Raw genomic sequence first — 22,961 nt, forward strand, 5'->3', positions numbered from 1 at the left:
GACGCGAGCGATTTGGCATCAATGAAACAGTGCAGCAGCTTTGTTTACTACCAGCAGCATTATTATGGATTGATTTGTATGGTCTTATGGTTTTTGGCAAAGCTCGCCGGATGGTCATGATTTTGTAATGGATATGCTGCACAGTTATTCTGCTTTAAAGAACAGAGATACAAAACAGACTGTAATAATTGTTCCGGTTACCGGTGACCAGGCGCACGCTCGCGATCGCCCGGATTATCCTACTGTGTTCCGCCCGGTCCGGATCCGGAACTTCGTCGGTTATGACTTCCCTCATTATGCGATCGCTCGATCGTGATGACTTTCGTGAGACGGATAACGCATTACATATTTTGATCAACAACTAAGCACATTGACACTAAAGATATAGAAATAATTCATTAGTTTCAATAAAGAAGATTGTACATTACAAAGTTTACTGTGTTCTGCAAAATAGTTGCCGAAACAGTGAGATTGATTTATAAAGTTAGACCTAAATAATACGCAAGTAACTTTCCCAAGTTCGATCCTTTAATATACTATTAAGGGTACCTTGAAAGTTGTTTTGTACTCCGTTCCTTTTGGCGTTGCCAAAACAGTCGACCACTAATGGGAAAAGTTGCGATCTTCAAGCTTCCGGAGGCTGCAGCCGTACCACTTATTACGAAGATATTGGTCCCCTAATTGTTATTAGTATTGTATCTATTAATAATAATATCACGACATTATTGGGGTTCCATTTATCGAAGAAATAACCTTTATTTTGTGGCAATTTATTAATTTCTGTCTCTTTCTGTTTTAGGTAATTATATGACCATCATATTACATCTTTACACGGATTAACTCAAGGTTTGCCGTTAACATTTTATTTTACTTCCCAAGCACTTGAACAAATTATAATGTGTGCTGGCTGTGTTACGTTTACCTATCAGAGTAAACATGCTTTACATATTTGGGCCATCAGGTGACATGTGCCAGAAATTATAGTTCTTTCGTGTTTGATTATTCCAAGATAAAACTATCTCGCAAGTCGTTCTAACAACAAAATATTTATCAGATTTATGGACTGAAACGTATTTTCGGGTAGGAATAACGCATAATTTATAGTTTGGTTAATTTATTTGCCCATTTAACGACGAATGTAAATAAAAAAGTCATAATGTCTTCACTGACCGATAAAAACCTTTCGTCTTATTTTTTATTGTGAGGTTGTAATATAAAAATGTTTAAAATTTACTTTTAGCTTTTTCAGTATATTATTATGTTGAGCCTTTTTTTAAATTTTCCTATTAATTTGCATGGCTCGTTAACTCTATCGTTTGTGCGCTTTTAAAAACGTCATTAGAATAATGGCCGTGGCTGATGGGCGGAGGGACATCTCTAGTCTATCGTATTTACCTTAGTGCTTCGCGTTTACTCGGTTCGTTGCTTCGGCTCGAGTGCAGCGGGCACTCTTAAATTGTTTACGTCTCCCTGCCTCGCTTTCCTCGGACGAATGCCGCTTTTGTAGCGCTTTTCTCGCTTTCGCGCTCATCGAACAGTGCTGAAATAAAATCTAATGAAAACTCTTCTCTCACGGATATAAGGGCACCATTCCACGACGATTCAGTATTTTAGTCAGTTCTTTTATGATAGTAACAGTCTTGTTCTCAACTTACGCAATACATGCATGCAGTGCACATGATTAACTTACTCATTATGTAGTATATTTATGTAGGTAATTAAGTCCTATCAATTAAAATAAAATAAGTGTGTTTGTTTTATAATTTGTTTGTGTACAATAAATCTGGTATTGGTTAGGTATAAATATGACTGACACGACGTAATATTCTAGCTGTTAAGACCGAGACTAATGGTAGTATGGTACTTGAACGTAGATTGTTCCAAGAGATATTGTTGCCACAGATATGCCATAGGTAAAGCGCTGGCAACTTTGTAACGAATGACTGATAGCTGATAGTTCTAAACCTAGCTCGCTGGGGGCAACATGTGAATTACGTAGATCGATTCCAAACCTTGATTATAGAGTGAAAGCTATTTATAATGCTCAGACTGCGACTATTCCAGCATTTCCAGCCCAAACAAACTCGGTAAAACTTCTACAAAAAACTACTACTACTTTATGCATTCTCTTCAGTAGATTTATTTTCAAACTACAATGTAAATCGCAGTGAATTGCGGAGAGTGGCCGGATTGTTTACAATGCCAGCCGGTAAATTTACTGTCACTGACAGAATAAATAAAAGAAACGCTGTGTGCTCCATATTGTATCCCGTCCGCACGTTCCGGGCTCGGTGAATATTTGGACCAACAAAAAGACAGATGGTGCTCAAGCGAAAGTCGACTCCACTATTTTAGCATAAAGGTATCATAATCCGTCTCAGTTGTCGTTTTGATGAAAATAAGCGGGTTAGGCTTAGACCTCATTTGTGTAGCAGCTAGGTAAACGAATTTTGCCTCAAATAATATTGTGATTGTTTATGACTCACTATCGATATCGAAATCGTTTGTTTGTGTATGTTGTGAATGACTAAGATGGAATGGGCGAACTTGACAAACATTAACCGACACCGTATCGTAAACAACAACAGAGACGGCCATGTTATCGTTCCATTTCCACGGCTTATTATGTTTTCCTACATAAATAAATAGGTGGTAAGCCGCGGATCCCTCTTTCATTTCGTACGCTTTTCGGGCTCTTAGATATTATTTTATATTATAATTTTCACTGTAAAAGTGCCCTCGGCAACGTCTTTCAGCGCTTTGGTGTTGAGTTGCTAAAGCCTGCGAGATTTAGAAAACTCGTTTTCCTCTGTTGGATTTCTTTCTATTACGCCTTTTTTCATTTTACCTCTTATATTGTTAATAGACATGCAAATCCTTGGGGCCTTGCAACAATAAGTAACATAATAAAACGCTCAAAATAAAACAATCAGGAATCATCCGAACGAAATTAAATAAATCAGATCACCAATTGCTCAATCAGGTTTGCTTGCTATGTTGCCTTGACATTCTGTTTCAACAAAATGTATCGTACGGTAATTTTAATTACACACGTTTGAAGTTTGAATCAAACAAATTAAATGGATCAAGCCAATTAACTTGTGTGCTCGCGATTCAGGTTGCAATTACATAATTACACATTGATGTTCTTGAAATACTTTGCATGTTATCGTCTACTGGTTTTTTAGTTTAATATGTATCATTACAGCTTTTATGTTGATTTACTGATCGGGATGTTTACCCGCGAAGTTCCTGCTAATGTTTGTTTTGATATTTTTACGACCCACGTCCTGATTATGCAAACACAACAGTATACACATCCTTCAGTAAAAAAGTATAATTAAAAAAACTATACTAGACAAAATCCAAAATCATACTGTGACCTACCTAACAGAACTTGCGCGACGTAGCATTTTGTGCCTACGTGCTAGGAAGGTTAAATAGGTTTTCCACGAAAATAAAGGAGTTGTGTCAGCACTCAGCAGTGCCGCGGTAACAAACACAGTGCGATACACGGCCCGTTATAACATCGCGGTCGCACGCGCGCGGAACGGGACTGCGCGACGACGATACGTCGTGTGGGAAAGTGTAGGGACAGTTACAAGGTCTAAGGGCTGTGAGACAATCACAGACGATTGCTAGTGTCGCAGCTTTTCATTCAGATGTGTCTTCTTTTCCTCTATTTTTTGCAAAAACAATTTGCACGGTCTTCACTTTGCGAGAAGACCACGACAAGGGTAATGAATGAGCTGAGTTATTAGTATCTCTCAACAACTACGAGTAAATGTATATGCAGGTTAAAGGTTTCCATGGGAGCATGATGGTGGATGTTCAGAAAGAGCCATTAGATGCAGGTTCCCACAATGACGTCTACGTACTGAAGTAGGAACCTATAGAATGATTCATGATGACGGTATACTTTTACAACACAAAATGTTACAAAATCTAAATCACAATACCCAACGATTTGTAAGAATTCAACGAAAAGCCAGAGTTGAAATTCAAAGAAAGCAAAAAGATCCTAATTGAAAACCTCGGTCCAAGCACAAAAAGTTGTTTTCATGAGACGAGTTGCTCACATAGTATCCCTTTTACTGTGGACTTGTTTTCCATTTTGTAAAATTTTCTGTAATCTGCTCAGCTCGAATAGCTTTGCCGGAGAATTGCGGAGCTTCTAAGTAATATTGAATTTGTTGGTATTCTGTTAACATGATTGTGTATAGTACCGGATTCCAAAGGCGTTTCATCTTCTCTAGAGAATTAGCGTAGAATCATATTATGTAACTAACATTGACAATTTGATCTCATTACTTTCTTCGTTTTTATAAAACATCGCCCAATGGGGTCCAATATTATAAACGTTTTATATCTTAACCGTGAACAAGAGCACATAAAATACTAAACACGACACGACAGCCCCCTACTGTGATCTTCAAGTGAAATGTGTCTCATATTCACAAATGGACTTTATGAGTATATCTCAGAGTTTGTCTTTTTGATAATCTTGAATTGTTTTAAAAATATAGCTAGCAATTTTGATATTAAAAGAAGGTTCTAGCTAGAGCGTACATTATTATAAAACAACATGTTTTTGTTAATACTTCTATCAGAGAGAAAGATAACGAACTGTCGTTTACCACGTTTGCACATTTGCACTTATTCACCTTGAATAATCGGCATTCAGATAAACCTAGTCAGATTAAGTTCGTACTATGCACATAAATATTCAGCGACGATCAATTTACTGGTTAATCCAGACGCACAGCCACCGTGCGATTTGTGCCGACCCCACGAGACGAGTCCGACCTGATGGCGATTCGCGATTTATCGAGACAAACCCGATTTAGCTGTTACCGGGTAAACTCGTCATGATGGAATGCCGTTCTCAAAGTACCTATTACCTGTCGCAACTTACTAAAGCTGCCATAACGCTATGTTGTTATAGATTAAACATTCCCAAACTTATACCACCTTCGTTTCAATATCGTTTCACGAAATTCAATCCTAGACAAACGCAAATATTTTTCAAGTAACGGGTGGTCTTGCTTGCACCGGTTACTATACCTACAGTTAATCAAAGCGAGCTCATCGATAATTAGCTGTGTTTACTGTATAAAGTACATTCCATGAATCTAAATATTTTGACAGATTGCGCATAAGAAAGACACTGATTAATCTGTAATTAAGTCATTGACTGACTAAGAGAGAGCAGACAATAGAATCTCGTCGCCAGTATACTTCCTATTCTACCGCGTAACATCGTAATGTTTTTCTTCAGCTTTTCCAATAATAGACTGGCGTATTGTGCTATTGAATGATGTAATTTGAGCATCTAAGAAATAGCAAAAATATTACTGCCTGCTGCTACAACATTTCGTTGATTGATTTCCGTATCTGTGAATAGGCCGTAAATGATTATATGGACGATAAACATTATGAAGCCAAAAGTGTGCTTTGATTACATTAGAGCTTCGGGAAGATTTGAGGCTTCGGGCTGGCAATAAAACCGTGCATATCATTACGCGTAACAAACGAAATTATGGGCATTGCAACAACATTAGAAAGTAAGACGTTTCGTCATACGAGTGTGTAGTTATTCATCAGAATAATAGGTAGTAAAACGACATCATTGGCTCCACGAGATTAATAATGAACTGGTAATATAGGTACGCATAATACGCCGCTGACGCGTGGGAGTCTATTGTATGCGCAGCATGTACTGTTGGTGCAAATAATTAGTGGCACGACAGACTGTGCCCTTTCACACATTACACTTTCTGCTTTTGTACGCCAAAACTGACATTGCCAGGTCAGCTAACTCGTTGATGCTTCAAAGAGCTCGTAGTTTCTTGTGAGGTCCTTCAATTACTGTACCCTAATAAAATTAACTAGTGTTACACAAAATTAACTTGAATTAGCGTGGGAGATATAAGTACTCTTCTTCAGTTTGTTCCAAACACGACCCTCCGTTGGGTAATTCTGCTAATGGTTCCGTTGTTCAGGCAGAAGTCATCCTAGTATCTCAAGGGAATGTTGGAAAAGTAGTGGTCGGGCTACTGATTTTATTTAAAGCAGAATTTGTATGCAGACTGTTAATCCCCTTTGTGCCTGCTTCTACAGCAGAGTATGTAAAAAAAACCGGCCAAGTGCGAGTCGGGCTCGCACACCGAGGGTTCCGCCGTACAAACGTAGCGGTTTACAATTTATGACGTATTAAATCAAATTACTTACTTGATTCCGTTGCGAGTAGTGGCGAATTTCAAAATATGCGGTATGATTATTTTTTATTTATTTATTTTTCCTATATTTGCATTATAGGTAGGTACCTACCTACCTCAGCGTTTTGAATTTTTGCGTTGATTTAGAATTTCTCACAGTTTAGAGGCAATTAGATTTAAGAAGTGTTTGATATGAATTTCAACTTTAATATCTCTACGCGTTCATGTGAAAAAGGGTAGGTAGTAAGTTTATAATTATTAAAAAAATATTTTATGTCATGTAAGCAAAAATAATATTTTAAATTTTATATAACTTCAAATTTATCATTTTCGCAATTTTTCCTTTATCTGTACTATATAACGTTGCTTCGTGCCGAATTTCAAGATTCTGAGTTCACAGGAAGTACCTTGTAGGTTTTGATTCCCTAGCGTGTGACGGAAATTCGTCTAAGGTGTCGGTATAAACTGCTGTATCTTTTGATCGCGTTAACTTAGAAGTTTGATTTTTTTACTTCTTAAAGGGACAATAGATCTAGGTATTTGGTATAAATTTCAATTTGATACCTTTATTCGTTCGTGAGAAATAAGGTAGTAAGTTTCATTTTATTAAAATATTTTTATTATATTATATAACTAAAAAAATGTAATTTTCGCAATTTTTCCTATATTTGCATTATATGACAATGCTTTATGCCAAATTTCAAGATTCTGAGTTTACGGGAAGTATCCTGTAGGTTTTGATTCCTTTGCGAGTGTCGAAAATTTGTTGAAAATATCGACATAATCGGCTGTATCTTTTGATTGGCTTGGCTTAGAAGTTTGATATTTTCACAGCTTAAAGGGACAATAGACCTGAGTATTTCATGTGAATTTCAGCTTGATACGTTCACGCGTTCTTGAGATAAAGGGTCTTGACAGACGGACGGACAGACGGACAACAAAGTGATCCTATAAGGGTTCCGTTTTTTCCTTTTGAGGTACGGAACCCTAAAAAGCACTACGAAATTACAAATGTACATTGTAGTCCACCTCCGTTCGTGGAGACTGTAACCCCCTTGCTGGCAAGGGGTGGGAGTATAAATAGAGAAAACCGATTTACGACATACATAGACATTAAATAACATAAGAATTGGTTCGGAATTTAAAGGATTTTTCCGACAATGTTTATATCAAATCCTAGGAAGTCGTAATAAATACCAGTTTCGCAATTAACGGATTCTTTTCTATATAAATATGATACTGCATGCGGTGAGGTGTGCAAAAGAGTCTATAATAGGCGACTCTAAAGGTCACTCCGCTTTAGCTTCGCTTCAATCAATAACGGCCATTTCTATAAATAATGTTATCTCTATTCAATGCTTTACATACAAAAACAACGATAGCAGAGGAAACAAATTGAAACCGAGACATTCATATTGTTGTGCATACAATTTGTAAGTAGTCGCAAAGTTGTAAATAATTTGGTATTTAATATAACTTTTCTTTAAACTTCATTACTTACTCATGGATTTGATAAAATCAAATACACAAACTTATAAAGAATAGGCTAGTTTTTTAGGTCAAGGCTTTGTAACCGTGAGCAAAGCGAAACCATTAAAATTTGCTGATAGAGTCAACTGTAATATGATAACATTTCACCAACTTCGCTGATCTGGCTTTGGTGTAAAAATGCAAATAAAATTACCCTCGTCAAATTAAGAAAACTCATTAACAACTTTTGTCGTTCGTTGAGTACAATAAAAATTGCAAGCTGGAAAACGCACGAATTCAGGATTGGCACGAAAAGTTGTTTTACGTTCGACGAACTTACGAGCGAAGTTCTGCCGATAGCCACGTCACCTGGGGCTTGTTTATTATGCCTTTTGTTTCACGAACACCAACGTCTTTGGAAATTACTTCTGCAATATTATGCACGTTCATAGGCGATTACCACAATCTGCGTGAGTTACTTACTGTGTAAGAGTATTTAATATAAATTGAGTGCTTTTGAACTCACAGCCAAACTAACAGAGGAACATTTGCGCAACACGTTTGGTCGTATTAGACAATAATAATTATTGACAACAATGGGTACCAAAGATTATGGTTATTTCGTGGTCGATTAAACCCCAAATAGTTAACATAAATCATCCTGGCTCAATAAAATATGTTAGTATGTTCCATTGGCTAACAAAAACGTGTCTACGCGCACGTGGCCAAGATATGAGTCTTTGTTTCGAGCCGTTGATAGAATTTGAGCTTTGCTCGGCTGGGAATAGGGACTCAATATGGATGCTGGTTTTATGCCGAATGTGACTCAGCAAAGACCTTTCCAAATGACTCCAAAACGGTATTACCTACTATTTTGCATTCCGTCAATATCGCCAACCCTGCGCGTAGGGTGCTTGTTCATGTTCCGTGACGACGCGATTAGAATTACGTCATTCCCAGAGGGAATCGCGATCCTCACTAATCTTGTATCATCTGTCCCACATCTCGCATCAGGCAAGATAACTGCAAACGTTTTCCTTAGAAAGATTTAAGCAAGACATATTTGTGTATTTTTATCACGCAGATAAAATTCTACGAGGTTAGTTTACTGATATAGTGATCAAACAATTTTATGTGATAACGCGAGTGGCTCTAGAACATTAGCCTCAAGTCCTCTACCACGTGAGTTTTCCGAAGAAAATTGATATTACATCGTCTTAGTTCGGAACTTTTCAAATTATGTTCGTACTCGGTAGGCGTACGAGGATTTTTCATAAAACTTTATACACATAATTTAGTAGTAGTAGGGAATTTAGTGCAATGATTTGTATGGAGACCCCTCCACTTTGGTATAGAAGGCTCATTTTTGCATCAGTTGTTCTTTGGGTGCTCCTGAGTAGATTTCCGTCGGTAGACATCGGGAGCCCCCCCTGTGGTAGCAGGGGGAGGGGGGGCAAGTTTCCTTCTGCCGCGCTTCTCTTTAAGGCCCATATCTTCAAAACTATGTGTATTAGGGCAAGTGTGGTGTCATTTTCGGATAATTAAAGGATGGCGAATTCATTTCTAGAACAAACTTTTTGCCTTTTCNTCAGGAGCACCCAAAGAACAACTGGTGCAAAAATGAGCCTTCTATACCAAAGTGGAGGGGTTCTTGCACTAAATTCCCTACTATAGGTAATATGCTATTTTTAGTGTAGAAACTTGAATGTCAAACACAATATCGTGTATATTGGTTGGTTATTAAAGATATAACTTTTATCTGTTCCGAGGGAAATCCCAGTTGCTCAGTTTATTGAGCATTATAAAATATGCTTGCGTTTCAACGACTACATTGACGACTCAATAAATCTCGTGCTGTTATTACTGTCGCGATAAAAACGGGGTTATAGTCGAGAAGACACCCGCCCGATAAAAAATTGTTTCACAAAAGTAATATTTGATTTCGTTTAACTGGTTGCTTTACGAGCGACGTTGAGATGCGAAATTAGATTTCCATGATCGCCATTATGAGATAGAATTAAGCTGGCGATTAAAGGGAAACCAGGAAGGAATAACAACGGGAATGCTGGTTTTGTCGCAAATAAAAATAAATCACATTAACAGGTTAACTGTTGCCATCTTCAATATTTAAAGTTTGATTCTAATGGCTCGCATTGACTTTTCAGCACCCCACTGATTGAATTAGAAGCGTGGTAAAGTATTGGTATACATTTTGTAATTAGATCTTGTGCATTGTTGTAATGAAATATGACATTCCATTTTTATTGCTTCATGGTTTATAATTATAGCACGCAGCAGTTTTCAACGCTAACCCAACTTTGGATTGAGCAATTAAGCAAGCGAATGTTAGTTTACAATATATTGCAAAATATTATGCTTATTGTGCAATTGGGCTGGCAATAACTCATCCGCCGCAATAGGTGTTGCGACTCGTGACACGCAGGTAATTTATGCGATCACATCGCACTCTCACTTCGATGTCGTGTCGCAGATGTCTTCATCCATGTCATCGGCAACAGTCTAATGACATACCCCGAATCTCCGGCCTGAAATGTTGATCAATGTAATCACGATTGCGTGCTCTACCTAGAGGTCGTTCTTTGCAAAAGTTGTTTTGATTTGGGCACTCGTCGTATCTCATATAGACGCAAACTACATAGTCGCTCTGAGATAATAGATTTGCATTTTGCAAATGACTACTTAAAAACTAAACGGATTTAAATGGTAAGAATTTGAATCAAAATTGTTCATTAAGGGATGTTGTTACTTATTAATATGGCAAATTAAATTTGCATGTAGGTACTCGTATTTGAATCAGTGGCACATTTGCACTTTCCACCTCACGCTCTATATGGGCCGTCACAATCCACCGAAGGGTTCGCAGTGGTGCGATTTCAGTGACGGTTTTATGGCCGGTGGGACGATCTCGAATAAGGGCCCTCGAGACGTTACAGCCGGATTCCCATTCTCAACACCCGTCACTTTATATCACCTGCTACTTTTCCTGTTAGAATATGAAATAGGATTTAGCAAACACATACATTTGGTATGCAACGATCCTATTTCCACTATCATCAAATCTTTCTACACAAGCCTGATACACGCGGACGTTGTATGAATAATTTATTTAGTTATTATCGCGGCCCTTTGTTCCGTTATTCTCTAATATCGACGCAAAGAAAGAAGCTGTACGAAGCAGCGATGTGGCCGCTGGCTATGCAATGTTTGCTCTCAAACAGAGCTGCTATCGCTACAATGACCCTTATCTCTTGGCAGCGAAACCTTCGCGCGGAGCTTCTGGCTCCCTTAATCATTTCATAACTTGGCACTAATGTTTCCGCGGTATATTTTATTTACGCCCAAGAGACCAGAGTGTGCCTGTTTGGGGGTTGCGTATCATGTTGAGAAGTTTATCCCCATTTGGTGGGAGGGGATAATTCCCCGTAATGTCGGGATTAGACTGCGACCCTGTACTATGTGCCCTTTGATGACAAATGGGAAGATATCAGACTCGGAAACTTATCTGTTACTAAATTCTATGGAAAGTAAGAATAATATAAGCTGTCTTTTGTTTTTCATAGCTATTTTTGCTTCGCGTAACAAGAAAAGTGTAATTTTCCCTCATGCTTCCATCTTAGTGAATATTTGGAGTGCGATTACGATTTTGCCCAAGTTCGAGGACTTAGCGATTTCTCCTCCAAACCTTATCTCGGCAATTTTGAGAGAATCCCCCGACTCTGCTCTATTGCCTTCGTTTTCGAATAAAATTGATTTCAAATCGAGGTTCCAGATTGAAGTGCACGGAATTAATCCAGCCGTTGATTGAAAAGTTTAACTCGTGTCTTCGGTTCAGAGAATTCTGATAGCTTTTATAATATCTGGTACTAGAAACACGTCCTGACTCCCGACTTTGCCCCCGCCCGAGATTTTTCATTATAAATGATGTTAACTCTTTTTAAATGTGCGTAAAACTCTTCAATTTGGTTACTCATTATAAATAATTGTAACTAAATTAAAGAACTGGTTTACGCGTAGGATGTGGCGTAGGACAAAGGTCTTGTAGATTGCCAAAATTATTTTTCTCGTTTTTATGTCGTTTGCAAGTAATATATCAATTTAGCAAGTAATTTGAAAATAATAGTGACAAAAAATGCCAATGAAGTTATACATACATATACTAATGGTTTTGTAATCACTGCCATTATGTACTCGTTAAGCACGATGCTCAATGTAATTATTAATATGTTTTTTATGTTTTCCTCTATTACAGTCTGAACTACGACCGGAACTTGATACCACAATGCTAAAATAGTTTGGTTAGTAACTTACTAGTCTTTCTGAAGTTATTTGATGACAATTTAATGATAGATTTTATAGCTAAATTCAACTATGTCGATAAAGCCTGTGAAAACTGTGCTCTCTATATTATCGATACAATAGATACTATCGATCGTTTTACGCTATTTTAATTAGTTTCATCAATTTTATTGTATGTTTGCCACATTACTACGAACAAAGTGTTTGGTTTTTTTCCACACACATAAAACTACATACTGCTACACTGTGAAGTAAATTGGACCAACTTTGGGGTGATATCGCGAGATTGTTATTTGTTAACGGCTACTGTATCGTAACGTTTAACGTTTGATATCACTTTAACTTCTGTAGCGGTGCTATTATAACTGCTGTAAATAGAACGCGGAATTCGTTGGAATTTTATATTCATATAATCCTATGATTACTTATCAACTTAATATCATGGTGATTCATCCATTATTATTTAATAAAATTACGGTCTACGCACGTTATTTACGACTCGATCGTTATATCTGACGATAATCAGATATTATTTTAGGGTCTTTTACGGACTGGAATCTATTTTCTGCGTATAATGAAAGCCACATTAATTATTCCAAAAGGTCTTATTTTCTCTCAACTGTAATGTCGTTTCTGTGGCTCTTTAATAAGTAGGCAGGAAATAGGCAATTTTCTGATATAAGATTAGTTTGCTTTCTAGATGTAGAGTTTAGTTGCCCTGAAAAAATATTAATCTTCTATAGGTAATATTTTTTACAAAAGAGTTCTAGAAAGATGATAATAATAATATTTATTTATACAAGTATATATTTCGTAGCATCTCTACATGTAAAGACGGCATTTCAGAATTCAAAGGGTCTTGAGAGTCTAGACACATTTTATAGATTTTGTATATTTTATTGTTACAACAATACATTTCGCTTTTATTTTAACGTGCTATAATCAGTTTCTGCATATTCTCGATATTGATATGAAGAATTTCCCTACCTGCAATAATTTCAAATAAGTAAGTAGTAGGTAAGTTTAATGCAAGTCTGCCGGTACGAGATGGATGTATGTGCCTCCATTTTAATCTTATCTCACAACTTGGCCGTTCGGACTTCTTACAAACTTAAATTGGCCGCATAGCCGTTGTTTACAGCAACTAGCGGCATCCAATCGTCCGGGAAATTATTAAGGCGGGCGGATGTTGGGCGGCGCCCGCCCTCGACGCGTCGCCATGGCAACCAACCAGCTGAATTAGTTAACGAATGATGAACCCACCCTCGAATCGACACCGTTCGATTGTTGTCGAGTTTCTATGCATTTTTGCAAGTCTGTTTTATTTACAACTTTTAATTAGTTGCCGGTCGATGCGCATTTTTATTCCTTTTTTCAGTCTTCTATGAACCCATGCTATAACTATATACGTAAGCTTAATGTGGAACAACCTTCTTTTATGGAACTCACTTCGCATAAAAGAAAGATGTAAAAATATCTTCTTGAAATTTTGGTTATTGAAGGTTTTATTTCAGGTTAGTATAACCTGTGGTCGATTTAATTATTAAAAAAAATATAATTTCAACTAAATTGTAAGAAAAGATTTTGAAGTACGATTAAGTGGGGACTTAAGACCTGTATTTAATGCAATGAAACTAAAGTTATGCATTTATCATGAAAGTTTCAATTGATGAATGATGTAGGTACCTTATAGGTCTATTCAAAGTATTTCTAAGTGTTTTCGTGCTTCAATATTCTGTCGCCAGCAGTAATCTTAGTATGATTTACGAAATCTGTGACTAATGAGTGCATTTCGATACCTATAAATTTTGTAATTGGATACGTGTACCAGCAGCGAAACTAATTGGTGAAGAAAAAACGTATCTGTGCGAGTAACACAATTTTCTAATTGGAACAATAGACGTAAACAGTTTTATAAATGTTGAAATTATAATGTTCTTACAAGTTACATTACATTCCTCCCGCAATTCATATTATTCGGAAAGTCATAATTAACGCTAACGTGCGAGTTTTAAAGTAATTAAACGCGTCTACGCCTCTCCGGGCCGCAATGGAGCTACACCATTATGATTGAAGTTATAATGAATTAACAAGTTTTACACAAAGTTAACTCCATAACGAGCCGACTTGCAGACGCGCAGTCTTTTAATCTCATCAGCCCTTGAATGCAAACTCTGCTTCGTTAGATAACCCTATTTGACTTCTCTAGGATTAATAGTGCACTTTTCTTTTTGTGCTTTGGGTGTCGCGACGACGAGGTCTTTGACCGACGCCATCGGTTGCCATAGCGACGTGTACATGACGGCTACACTGAGCATACCTCACACGGGCTATGAAAAAGCTTATTATGAAAAGAGCCTTACAAGGTCTTTTTATTCCTCGTTAAAATTCTGCTTTTATGTCGTCGGCTAGGCAGGTAGCCAGCCTGGCACTTACGCCAGCGCCGTTAAACGCCCTTCGTGTCAGGGGCTTTTCAATTTTAAGATTGTTTTAATTACCTGCTCTGCATGAAACTAAGTAAACGTAAGCGATACCAGTACTCACATTTTCATATTTGAGACTTCTAAAAAATATAATGTCGCATTACTGTCTGTCATTACTGTCATTCAGTTTAGTTTGGGTTGCTGACAGTAGATAAGATAAAAATAAAATGAAATGTACATACTTACTATGTTCGAGCGAGCTACAAGCGTTGTGAAAATCTATTCCAGTAAAATGAAAACAAGATTTTCCTTTTCCAACATGCAATCTGTTTCCAGATCTGTGGTTCAAACTACTAACAAGCGGGCCGCGGGTGAATTTATTTATTCAGTTAGTGGTAGTGCCGGCTGGGTCCAAAATAACTTGGATGCCGACTTCTATTATAACACAATATCGACTGTTCTATTCTATTTACTGTTACGACTTCCGATGTGGCGAATTAAGTTAGGGATGTCCAAAGCGGACGTCAAACCCAAAACTTTTGGAAAAAGGGCTCCCCATTTCACGTCCACTTTCCCTCCTTATTTATTATGTAAATGTTAGACGATTGCATACTCATGCTTATGTTTCGTGTACGTCATCCTATTTATTTACGTTGAGAATTTCGGCAGAGCCCGTTATTTTCCTCTTCAGATCTTTTGTTTGATGTTGTTCGGCCGAAATATCTTTACGGTCGAAGAATTTGTTCGGCTCTCTCATGAAACTGGGGTACATTTTCAGTTACTCGCTGCGCAAAAATGCTTACTAAGTTTTTTAGGCCTAGCTTGTTAGCCGGTGAATGTTCTCATAATAATTTACGAGCTTTTTCAGTTTTATTCATCATGTTATGAATTTTCATATTACAGAGTTGCTTTATTGTGAGTAGGTACCGTAAAAGTTTTTATATTCGCAGCGCAATCGTGTTAGGCTCCATTGCTACAAATTATTGTACATGCTAGCGACTCGTTAGTTTCAGGGAGACCTAATTCTTTATAATATTTTGACGGTAAACGTGCTTGGGTCTCGAAATCATTTGCGATATCATTAACCTTCTGTCATAATGTGTCTGTTCATGCAAATTTCGTTTGTTGGGAACCTTGTTCGTAAATTGCTCGAGTGATCTATCCAGGGTTGCGGCCATGATGTTCCTACGTGCCGCTGGCTGATGGACCGTGAATGGGCGCACCGGATCCCTGCTCCGCTGCGCTCATTGTCCTCTTCCGCGTGCATGTAGCGTGCACGTGCGATCTATCGTCATAACGTTCCCTGCTAACTGTCCCCCATAGTCAATGATCATATCAAATAAACCATCCCATGAATGGGCCTAGGCTTTCAATGGAATGGTGGTATACATACATACAATAAACTAGTGTCTAAGCTGTTATGAACAAGGATGATTTACAGGAATATTTAGAGCGATCTCAATCCTTCCAAATGTCACCTGTTTTAATAGTTGCAATAAAACATAAATGTGTCAAAGGGTTAGTAAATGTTTGTTTCTCTTTGACATTTAGAAATCTTATCTTACGACAACGACATAATTTCTGCATAGGCATAGGTAGGTTCAAAAATAAGTATGTGGATTGCGGATGTCGAAATACGGTTGTGACCGCTTACCTTCAGATTTGATATTCCCTTATAGCCCCTAAATCTGAACGAATATTTATACCATCTTTCTGCTTTGTTTCCAGGGAACAAAACTATGGATAATAATGGAGTACCTGGGCGGCGGGTCGGCGCTGGACCTGATGAAGGCGGGCAGCTTCGAGGAGATGCACATCGCGGTAATCCTGCGCGAGGTTCTGCGCGGCCTGGACTACCTGCACTCCGAGCGCAAGCTGCACCGCGACATCAAGGCCGCCAACGTGCTGCTCAGCGAGATGGGCGATGTCAAGCTGGCCGACTTCGGTGAGTGACACGGCTGCTGTAGGCGGTGCCAGGAGACCACAGCGCGATGATGCTGCGCGACTGGACCCTGCACACGACATCAAGGCCGCCAACGTGCTGCTCAGCGAGATGGGCGACGTCAAGCTGGCCGACTTCGGTGAGTACGCGGCTGCTGCAGGCGGTGCGAGGAGACGCATAGCACGGTGATCCTGCGCGGCCGGACACCTGCACTCCGAGCGCAAGCTGCACCGCGACATCAAGGCCGCTAATGTGCTGCTCAGCGAGATGGGCGACGTCAAGCTGGCCGACTTCGGTGAGTACGCAGCTGCTGCAGGCGGTGCGAGGAACCACAGCGCGATGACGCTGCGCGATTGGACCCCGCACTCCGAGCGCAAGCTACACCGCGACATCAAGGCCGCCAACGTGCTGCTCAGCGAGATGGGCGTCTTCAAGCTGGCCGACTTCGGTGAGTACGCAGCTGCTGCAGGCGGTGCGAGGAGACCACAGCGCGGTGATCCTGTGTGAATGTAGAATTACAGCGCCTCATCGCTCAGTCGACGTAGCGACAACGCCAGGCACTACTAACCCTCTAGACTGAGACCAGTTGAGAATCAATCATTCAAAAAGCAGAGAAATGAATTACTGAAAGCCAAAGTCGCACCCCATTTTCTTCTGCATTCAGTTTACCGCGTGCTCCAAAATATGATCGATTGCATCTATCAGTGGACAGGCAATCCGCAATTACTTTCCAATTTGCGATTTCGCCTCAGATATATTTATTCCATGACAGAGTTTTAATGCTTAGACGTTAATTGATTACATTTGAGCGTGGGTATACCAGAGTACCAGTAAAGTCGCCAAATGCTGTCGCAACGGTCGAGCGGCTGCTCCTTTTGCCGCTATAAAACGAGCGATGCGTGGAGACTGAGCACGAAAATAATAAAACCGTAATCTAATCAATGATCTTTGATACGCGCGAGCGGGCTGGAAGAATTCCGCATATCAGATACATTCAATTACCCATAATCTGTCATATTGGAATATGAAATATGTTTCCTTTGTCGACGTGTTTGTTATGCTGTGCAACTTTCCAGATTTATAGTCTATCCTGTTACAATATACGTCCAATTCTAATCTGGAGACCGTCATAGATAAGCTAGAGACATTCCAAATGCGAAATCGAAAACTAACCCTTACCCTATCATGTACATGACATGAATTCGTAATACGGTCTTAGTATTTCGTTGCTAGCGCCTTGTGCATTTATTATGCATCAAGTGCGAGGTTATGTATGTAGGTGGCAAGACGGCATTACCTTGTTAATCAAAGTCTTCCCGCTACGAGTTAACCCTGCCTAGACTCCGGGGACACTTTGGCACCCGGCCAGTGTTTGATGAATATTTGCGCAGCGGACTGCGCTGCAAAGACAACACGGTTACCCTTTTAATATTAAAAACATGTTTAGTAAACAAACTTTGTTATTACAATGCACTACTTAGTTAACCAGCTGACTAAGAAATTTTGTCGTTAAATCTTAAAATAGAAACGTGGTTGCATGTTATAAAATGGCGTGACGTAGTATTTTTATTTTATGTTGAAAATAGAAACGTGATGCGATTTCCACGTGTAAGATTTTACGTCATTGCAAAACTGTTATCTATTGCATTCATTAAGAAGTTTTCTTCATTAATATTCCTCTTCTACTCTGGGCACAAAATAATTAATCTGTCGAACGATTCAAAGAAAGATATCTAAGAAAGTCAGTCAAAAATGAGCCCTATGTCTGTTATGGTAGAGCCCATCTCTAGTGACCATTTGCAAATTGCAATTGGCTAAAGCCAACTTTATGTTTCCAGGTGTCGCGGGCCAACTAACGAACACAACAAGTAAACGCAACACATTCGTCGGCACGCCCTTCTGGATGGCGCCAGAGGTGATCAAGCAGTCGTGCTACGACAGCAAAGCCGACATATGGTCGCTCGGCATCACAGCAATAGAGTTGGCCAAGGGAGAGCCACCCAATTCCGAGTTGCATCCAATGAGGGTGCTCTTCCTCATCCCCAAGAATAACCCCCCGCAGTTGACGGGGAGCTATTCGAAACCGTTCAAAGAGTTCGTCGAAGCGTGCCTTAATAAGGATCCAGAAAATGTAAGTCATCTCTGTCTGATTCTCATTTGTTTACCAACCACATTCAAAATCTAATATGGCGAAAACTAATTTGTAGAATCTTTAGCTTAGGTATTATCGTCGAGACTTAACGCCAATTATGTCTTAATAGTTCACTAGTTGTATTAAACAATGAGAAATATAAAGCTATTTATTTAAATTAACTTTAGAAACAGTAACAATCGCATTGCAAGTAAGTAATTAAAGCTGAACTGTATAATGTACGAACGTAGCTACGATTGACCAAATGATTTTGAAGATTGCACAAATAAAGGTACTTTACTGTGCCATTTGAGTTAAGCTTTCTCTACGCTACTGTTGATCGCGAATGGCCCCAAAGGAGTTTTAAGCCATTCTGTGGAAGTAAAATAAAGAGCTAAGGAGCAATCTTATTTCCGTTTCTTCGGCGAAGGAAGCAAACGTGATTAAAGGCTCGCTACAGTTAAATAATAGACCGGGTTAATTCACATCGGCCTCTGATCTCTGAATAAACGGTAGCTTAATTAATGGAGCGGCTAATAAAGTTGTTGGATTTTGTGTTAAAAATAGACTTTTATTAAAAAGTTTGATAAGTTTTAAGCTTTAGCCTCAAAATAGTGAGCCATTTTCAACCAACCAAACGAGCAAAAGTTAATCCTATTCGCTCTCAATTAAATTTTCTTTATGATATCCCATGTCGAGCATTCTATCGTTGTTCTATCTTCGTGCGACGTTTTAGGAATTTACTACGAATGCTCGCTTGATCCCGTCCGAATTCTGGTTCAAATATTCTCGCTAATTCTAAGTGATGATAAAATAAATTACCAGATTAACAAGGAGGAATATCGAGCGAGGAATGCTCTTACTCTAGTTTTATGCTTATGTTTATCTCAAATATTTGGAATGGTTTGGTTTGAACAATACACGTCATGTTTATTTAAATTCGGAATGATAACATTATTTTCCACTCAGGTGAATACCTATCGCAATGTTTTCAAATAATAATGCTTATCACTTATTCATAACCGTACTTACGGTAATTTGGCGTTCGTACATTTATTGCATGCTACCAAACAAAGTAATTTAAAGTAACGTAGGCAAATGAAATTAGGTCGATTTAACGTAAATTATTGCACGAGGTTTGCGGTCGGTGCGGTTGAAAAACGTGTAATAATAATGATTGCTCACGTTACCAAATGCGAAATATTATCAATTAATGAAATATTTTGACTATGACTAAATAAATTACAGTGATAGTGAGCTTATTCTAAAAAATAAACTTTTATGACTGCCGTTTGGTGTAGGTTAAGATTTCATGGTTCACGTATCAGAATACTATGTCGGGTAGGGTTGCGGGTTCGATTCCTGTACACTACAAGTAGTATGTGTGTCTGTGAACATATGTATGTTTATGTTCGTTGTTTAGTTATGGGACAAGTTTTGTTTAATTTTATACTAGATGGTGCAGTATTGTGCTAGTGCATTTATTTACGTATTATTTTTGTCACTTTTCCAGAGGCCGACTGCAAAAGAGTTACTAAAGTTCCAGTTCATCAGGAAGGCGAAGAAGAATTCGTATTTAATGGATCTTATAGATAGGTATAAGAAGTGGAAGGCGCAGCGAAGCGAAGAAAGCGAAACCGAGTCGGAGAACTCAGATTCGTACGTATTCCATTACAAATTTAACAAACCAGCTTCGTACGTATTCTGTTACAAATTTAACAAACCCATATTTCCCATGGGCCACTGGAAAGTAATTTGCTTACAATTTCCAGCCTCTAATGTTTTTGTGAAACACGAATACATTGGGGCTTTGTTTTGCATAATGATTTTGATTTATCGACTTGATACGACTCTTGGAAGCATTTATTTATACGGTGTTTGAGAGAAAGACCCTGAATGTAATAAAAAGTCTATTATGAAAATAAAATAAATATCAGCTTTTGTTGCTATACTTATAGTACCACTAAAGTGACCAATGCGTAACGGTAGAACAAGTTACTGTTCTGAACTTCGTTCGTTCGGTTCAGCCAAATGACGTCCACTGCTGGACAAAGGCCTCCTCCAAGGTTTTCCACAATGCACGGTCCTGCGTTGCCCGCATCCAGGCTCTTCCCGCGACCTTTACGAGTTCGTCGCTCCACCTAGTAGGAGGCCTGCCCACGCTACGTCTTCCAGCCCGTGGTCGCCACTCGAGAACTTTTCTGCCCCAACGGCCATCGTTCTGAACTTAAGTGTTCGCTAATAAAGCTAGCAGCTGGAGCATTCATGGTCAATTTGAAATTATGTTTGAATTATGTAATAAGACCAGGGATCAGTAGCCAGGCATGTATTTTCAATGTAAAGCCTCCTCTATCCGTAGACCAGCTCTAGCCTGAAAACCAGTGAAGACCACGGAGGCTGTCAAATATTTTTAAACAAAATTATTAGTGACTTTATAAATTGTTGAAATTGTAGTATGTTTTGTTTAATCCACAACGAGGAAGCTCCTGGCCTGTATCTCACCTGATGGTAAGTGATGATCAATCCAGAACAAGCCCTACCACCAACCAAACCGAACAGAAAAATTTGCCCCCACTGGGAATCGACCCCGGGACCTCTGCGTCTGAAGCAGGTGGGCTTACCACAAGACCATAGAGGCGGTTAATGTTATCAACACATAAATAAATTAACATCTGTGTTTTCAGGGAGGAAGGCAGCCGCGGCGACGGCGAGGCCGACGAGCCGTGGATCATGACGGTGCGCGGCGGCGCCGGCGCCCGCGCGCTGCAGCCCGCGCTCCCCGCGCACCCGCCGCACCCCGCCCACCCCCCGCCGCACGTCCCGCCGCACCCGCAGGACGACAAGCAGCGCCGGGCGATGATGGACGACACAGGTACACATTCTAATGTGAATCGTAACGCTATGGTGTTACGGTGCATTACTGTTCGTTACTGATCATGACGGTGCGCGCGAGCTCTCCAGCCCGCGCTCCCCGCCCACCCGCCGCACCCCGCCCACCCCCCGCCGCACGTCCCGCACGCGCAGGACGACAAGCAGCGCCGGGCGATGATGGACGACACAGGTACACATTCTAATGTGAATCGTAACGCTATAGTGTTACGGTGCATTACTGTTCGTTACTGATCAGCTCTCCAGCCCGCGCTCCCCGCGCACCCGCCGCACCCCGCCCACCCCCCGCCGCACGCGCAGGACGACAAGCAGCGGCGGGCGCTGATGGATGACACGGGTATGTGGATTTTGGAAATTGAACCGTAATTATATGGTGTTACGGTGTATTATTACCTAAACGCCGTAGTTTATGACGGCGCGAGGGCTCTCCAGCCCGCGCACCCCCCGCACACCACCCACCCGCCGCCGCACGCGCAGGAGGACAAGCGCCGGGCGATGATGGACGACACAGGTACACATCGTAATGTGAATCGTAATACTATAGTGTTACGGTGCATTGCTCTTCGTCACCTAAACGCCGTGGCACCCCCCGCCGCACGCCCCGCCGCACGCCCCGCCGCACGCGCAGGACGACAAGCAGCGGCGGGCGCTGATGGACGACACAGGTACACATTCTAATGTGAACCGTAGCGCTATGGTGTTACGGTTTACGGTGCATTACTATTATACGCGAGAGCACTAGCCCGCACCCTACTCAACCCCCGCCGCACGTCCCGCCGCACGCGCAGGACGACAAGCAGCGCCGGGCGATGATGGACGACACAGGTACACATTACAATTAGAACCGTATTGATATGGCGTTACGGTGCATTACTGTTCGTTACTGATCATGAAGGCGCGAGGGCGCTCCAGCCCGCGCTCCCCGCGCACCCGCCGCACCCCGCCCACCCCCCGCCGCACGTCCCGCCGCACGCGCAGGACGACAAGCAGCGCCGGGCGATGATGGACGACACAGGTACACATTACAATTAGAACCGTATTGATATGGCGTTACGGTGCATTACTGTTCGTTACTGATCATGAAGGCGCGAGGGCGCTCCAGCCCGCGCTCCCCGCGCACCCGCCGCACCCCGCCCACCCCCCGCCGCACGTCCCGCCGCACGCGCAGGACGACAAGCAGCGCCGGGCGATGATGGACGACACAGGTACACATTACAATTAGAACCGTATTGATATGGCGTTACGGTGCATTACTGTTCGTTACTGATCATGAAGGCGCGAGGGCGCTCCAGCCCGCGCTCCCCGCGCACCCGCCGCACCCCGCCCACCCCCCGCCGCACGTCCCGCCGCACGCGCAGGACGACAAGCAGCGCCGGGCGATGATGGACGACACAGGTACACATTACAATTAGAACCGTATTGATATGGCGTTACGGTGCATTACTGTTCGTTACTGATCATGAAGGCGCGAGGGCGCTCCAGCCCGCGCTCCCCGCGCACCCGCCGCACCCCGCCCACCCCCCGCCGCACGTCCCGCCGCACGCGCAGGACGACAAGCAGCGCCGGGCGAT

General features: G+C 40.8%; 1 protein-coding gene across 4 annotated transcripts in view; it reads left to right on the forward strand.

The window, feature by feature from the left end:
* The window catches only part of LOC114352002 (Germinal centre kinase III), a 70,575-nt gene that overhangs the window by 39,111 nt on the left and 8,503 nt on the right, over window positions 1–22,961 (forward strand). For 3 of the 4 annotated variants that reach the window (XM_028303410.1, XM_028303411.1, XM_028303407.1), the window contains exons 3-6: window positions 16,157–16,373; window positions 18,209–18,501; window positions 20,015–20,160; window positions 21,186–21,373. In XM_028303410.1, coding sequence (XP_028159211.1) covers window positions 16,157–16,373; window positions 18,209–18,501; window positions 20,015–20,160; window positions 21,186–21,373 — 844 coding nt within the window. Of the gene's footprint in view, window positions 1–16,156; window positions 16,374–16,457; window positions 16,510–18,208; window positions 18,502–20,014; window positions 20,161–21,185; window positions 21,374–22,961 lie in introns of all 4 variants that reach the window. The other variant, XM_028303408.1, reaches the window with a different exon arrangement.

Source organism: Ostrinia furnacalis, unplaced genomic scaffold (genome assembly GCF_004193835.3).
Source record: "Ostrinia furnacalis isolate ACB-3 unplaced genomic scaffold, ASM419383v2 OfSCF1234, whole genome shotgun sequence".
NCBI lineage: Eukaryota > Metazoa > Arthropoda > Insecta > Lepidoptera > Crambidae > Ostrinia > Ostrinia furnacalis.